Source organism: Octopus bimaculoides, chromosome 4, assembly GCF_001194135.2.
Source record: "Octopus bimaculoides isolate UCB-OBI-ISO-001 chromosome 4, ASM119413v2, whole genome shotgun sequence".
Taxonomy (NCBI): domain Eukaryota; kingdom Metazoa; phylum Mollusca; class Cephalopoda; order Octopoda; family Octopodidae; genus Octopus; species Octopus bimaculoides.
The window spans coordinates 21,766,738-21,772,030 of record NC_068984.1 but is presented as its reverse complement, the minus strand read 5'-3'; the positions used below and the strand labels follow the sequence as shown (position 1 = coordinate 21,772,030).

The following is a 5,293-nucleotide window of genomic DNA, read 5'->3' as shown; positions in this document are numbered from 1 at the left end:
CAGACAGACAAAGACAGACAGACAAAGACAGCTAGACAAAGACAGACAGACAAAGACAGACAGACAAAGACAGCTAGACAAAGACAGACAGACAAAGACAGCTAGACAAAGACAGATCTTTCACATTTGAACATATTAACGTCTGTTTATACGAAATATGAAGCCAGATTTTCGAGAATCGACAGTGGCTTCAGTTCATAAAAATTATATAGTGAAGACCATGAATGGAGAAGAGTTCGTAGGTTGTGGGGAGGAAAAATATAACGTTTCAAAATCAACTTGAACCTGAGAGAGTTGACTACGTTTCTCTCTCGAGCAAAGATTCACTAGCGAAGCATCAGTATTCTTTTCTCTCTACGGTGTACTAACCGATGCAAAACTTCACTTTTTATATGAACTTTGTTACTTATAGAATACTACAGTGAAGTATCTGGTGTGCTATAAACTAATTATACTACAATGAAGTTTCCATTATACCATGCATTAACTGTACGGCATTAAGGATTCTATTATGCAACATATAACTTTTGACGTGTCCACTATATCAAATATTAATTGTACCATGCTTGTTTCCACTATACCATACATCAACTGTACCACAATGAAGTTTCTGTAATACTATCTATTAAAGCTTCCACTATACCAAATACGAGGCTGAAAGTTTTCCTTGGTTCATGTCTTACACTGAATTTTCCGCAGCCATAATCCCAAAAGTTTTCAGTACGCTGTAGAAGATTTAGAAGCTTTCACAATGCCGTACACATCATGATATTCATTATACCATACACTAATGGTACAGCCTGTAAAGTTTCCGATGCATATTTATATCCATTTATATCGCATATTACAATGGATTTTTTCTTTCACACGTGTTAAGTGTACCGCATTGCTATTAAGTCCAGGTGGTGCTATTAAGTTAGACATGACCTGGGCGAATACCAGCCGAAACTTATCAAAGTATCAAAGTATATATCACGCCTAAGTTTTCTCTATGCTATGCACTACGGTGACATTTTCCATTCTACCGTGTATTAATTGTTCTGCAAAGAAATCTAAAATATATCGTATAGTAATGGCTTTTACTCTTTTGTTTTACAGTTTTTCGCGTTGCTCCTTCTAATGCTGATTGTCTTGATGATTGGAGGAATAATAGCGTACGTTTTTCGGGGAGAGGTGAGTACCAACACTTGAGAGTTTCTGCTTTTTTCACACGTTTATATACACAAAACTGTATATATATATATTTCTATAGAGAAACACAGTTACATGCTTTCTTATTTATCGCTCTAATTCTGTATTTATGTCTATCTATCGTTGTATTTCTTGTGTGCGTGTGTGTTTGTTTTATGCCTAATTATATAAATATATATATATATATATATATATATATGTTATTCATTACTATCGTACAGTTCACGGTTTTGTTTATAAATTCCGTTTCCTAAGCATATTTCGGTAGTTAGAAACGGAGAGGTGTGATAACCCCGATGAGGAATAAATAACACTTGTCCGTTTTATCATTAGTAAACAAGCTGCCGGAAATTATTTCATCTTATCACGAGACAATTTATATGCTTTTTGAACATATAGATTTCATTCCATATATAAACATATACGAGATAGTATCAAAAGGCTCCAGAACTAGTTATGTTTAATGAAAAATAACTTATTTACCTATGTTTTTAACATTATCTCTTACGATATAATCACCTTGCAGAGTCATACACCGTTCCCAGCGTTCCTGCCACTTTTGGAATCCGGCCTGGAAGTCGTTTTCCGTAAGCGAGTCAATGGCTATCTGCGATTCGCTGTGGATCTCGACAACGGTGTTAAAACGGTGACCTTCAGCTGCATTTTCATCTTGGGGAAGGGATGGAAGTCCGCAGGAGCTAAATTTGGCGAATAGGGTAGGTGCGAAAGTGATACAATGTTGCTTTTGGAGAGAGGCACTCGAGTGAGGAGAGCTCGGGTACAGAGTGCATTGTCGTCGTGAAGAATCTGATCCTTCGTACTCCACAGATCTGGTCACTTTCACCGAATGTTGTCCCTCAAACTCTTTAAAACGTCACAGAAGAACTATCGATTGACAGTCTGGCCCTGGTAGGGGGCGAATTTTCGATTCACAATACCACATCTCTGAGGGTGACGCTCGTGGTAAGTCTTCCAGATAGCTCATCGTCTTCCAAGGATGTTCTTCCTCTTTTCAAGCGCCGTACTACTCGAAACATTGCGTATGACCCATTGCTGAAGCATGCTCAATATCTCCGTAGCAGACTTCTCAAGTTTAACTCAAAATTTTACGTTGGCTTTTTATTCCTGTCCATGACAAAATCGCAGACTACAGCATACAAGTGATCGCAAAAACACAAATTTCACAACTTAAGAAATAAACACAGCGATGTCACTCAGCACACTGTCTCATGAAGATCACTGCTAGCTCTCACTAAGCACGCAACTGTGTGCTGCCATCTGTTGGTGCGCTACAGAACTAGTCTTGGAACTTTTTGATACCACCTCGTGTATGTATATATATATATATGTATATATTCATACATAATTATACAAATACATATTCGTATAGAGGTAGATAGATGGAAAGTGAGATATACATATATATCTGTATGCATATATATATGTGTGTGTGAGTGTTTACATACATATTCATTTCTAAACACACACACACACATATATATATATATATGTAATGTGTATTCATATATGTATTCATAAACAAACACACACGCACATATATATATACACGCGCACATACAAAAATACCTACATATTTGTGAGTGTGTGTATATGCATTCGCAAGACTCTGTGTGTGTGTGTGTGTGTGTGTGTGTGTGTGTGTGCGCGCGCGAATGTGAATTGAACTCTATCCTGTTCTAGCGTGTGTATTTGGTATTGAGGTCATACGTCCCCAAGGAGATTCTTCTACGAATCGAAAAAGTGGTAATCAGTTGCTCATCTCGGCTCCTCATTAACTTGAATGTTAAAGCAAAACAAATTAAGGTTCAATTATTTTTACGTACACAAAATAGATTAAAACTGCGGTGATAGTGTGATTTCTCCGTGCACACTGTCGAATTTGGAATGCAAATGCAACAAGCATGTTCAGATAGCACGTACAATATTGATCGAATGTCACCCCACCTACGACTGTCATATGCAACATGTCACTGAAAAATATTCAGATCAATAAATTATGGTGTTGTTTAAGCATCATAGAAATGTGATAAGACCAAGTAAATCGAGGCTGTTATGAATCTTTAAATCACACTACATACTACATACAGGTGCATATTCACTAATGAGTTTAGTATGTCACTAAGGAGAGTCTAAGGTAAATCGAAATATTGTGATCTAGTTATTCATCCACCACTGGCTTTCAAGACATTAATATTTCAATGAAAATAACTTAATTCTAAGTACGTTTACCTATACAAAATAGACTGTTGTAGTTAAGTATGTTTCTTCTAATTTAGAGTAGGATGGTTTCTGTCGGACTCACTTTCATACAGCACGCAACATGAAGACGAAAGCTGCTGTTGATCCAAGGTTCTGCTGATGGTTACTTAGCTTTCATGGAGAATATTACATACAAAGAAAGTTAGTCATTAAGCTAAGAGAAAATATAACCAATTACTAACGGTGGGTATCATAATGCAGAAATCATAACGATTTCTACATTTGGTACACGATCTTAATAATACTGAGTATGAATAGAGGGGACTGGACTGGAAGAATCGGAAACGTGCCGTTCAAAATACCCCGCAGCTTTTAGTTATGTCGCTAGAATAGATACCAGTTGAGTAACTGGGTCGATTTAATCGACTGTGCCTATCCTGTAAATTGCAGGCTCCGATCATATCGTGGAAATCACTGTTAAGTATGTAAAGAACTACAAGTTTGAGAACTTCGATTGACCGGACTGTAGTCTTCATATTTAATTACAGCTTTCTTGGTTAAGTTCAAACATGTTTAAGCACTAGACTCTACCATTTATACTTCTAATATCTAATCGCATAGATATACTTGGATTTATTCAAACGTTAATTCACCTTCAACTATAGGTCTTGTTCCGATTCTGGCCAAGCCAAAGTTAAATAATGGAATTATTTCGCGTGCCTTAAAGAAGAGAATAAGGTTTAATGTTTTGGAGTAGGGTTTATCAACTGAGAAGAGTATATATCAACTGCACAGATGGTAGGGAAGATTAAGATAAAGAAAGTGTTCAATTCTTGGAAAAACTAGAATGACTAAACCTCTTTCTTTATAAATTGTATTGGTTCTGTCCCGTCTTAACACATCAGTCCAAACTTTAATGAAGATCATCTGCTGATAAAAATGATGCCACATCAACAGAAAAATAGAGGTGATTGTTGTTGTTTAACCCCAGGTCAGTACAGATCGAGCAGAACTACGACCAAAGCATCTCAGTACTCACCGTCTCATCTGTTTTAGCCCCACTTCAGTGTTCGCTATTCCATTTATTTCTTTCAGATACAATATCTGAGACCACATTCGTTCAAGATATTCAAGCCATGACCTCTGTCTTTTGTCCCTACCATGGACTACATTATTTAATGTATCACTCTTTAAGGCAGTGGGGTATGATTTAAGGGATATTTGACGGCTTGATTCTAAACATCTCAGAGGCAACGTAGAAGCTCCCTTCACTGGCTTACGACCAAAAGAGACAAATCAATGCTCTTTTCCGAATCATACACATTCAATGGGAGGGTTTCCCAGATTTTGTGGCATATGTAATCCACCTCCAGCGGGACGCCAGTCTGTTGCAGGAATACTTACTTTTGATAGCTGAGTGAACTGGAGCAACGTGAAACGAAGTTGTTTGCTTAAGAACTCAACTCATCGTTCGCTCTTAGAATCGAAACTGCAATCTCACAATCATGAATGCAACACCCCTAATCACTTCGGCTAGAGTGGCAAGTTAACCTGGGATTATTTAATCGACTTCATTTTTGAAGTCTAAAGTTGTAGAATAAAAGGGAGGGGGTTTGGCAGTATAGGTCCAGCAGTACTTACCTATGTTCACGTTGTGACTCTGATTCCCGCCTAGGTCAATGTTTCCCTATTATTATTCTAAAGGTAGATGAAGGCGGCCACCTTGCTGAATCGTTAGCATATCAAGCAAAATGCCTAATGGCATTTCGTCCATCCTTATGCTCTGAGTTCAAATTCCGCCCAGGTTGACTTTGCCTTTCATCCTTTCGCGATCGTAGCATAAGTACCAGCTGACCAACGGGGATCAATGTAATTGATTTAC

At 37.6% G+C, this 5,293-nt stretch overlaps 1 protein-coding gene across 1 annotated transcript in view; it reads left to right on the top strand.

Moving 5' to 3' along the window:
- The window catches only part of LOC106882109 (tetraspanin-8-like), a 701,753-nt gene that overhangs the window by 514,976 nt on the left and 181,484 nt on the right, over positions 1 to 5,293 (top strand). The window contains exon 4 of the mRNA XM_052966941.1: positions 1,099 to 1,173. Within this exon, the coding sequence (XP_052822901.1) occupies positions 1,099 to 1,173 (75 nt within the window). The remainder of the gene's footprint in view (positions 1 to 1,098; positions 1,174 to 5,293) is intronic.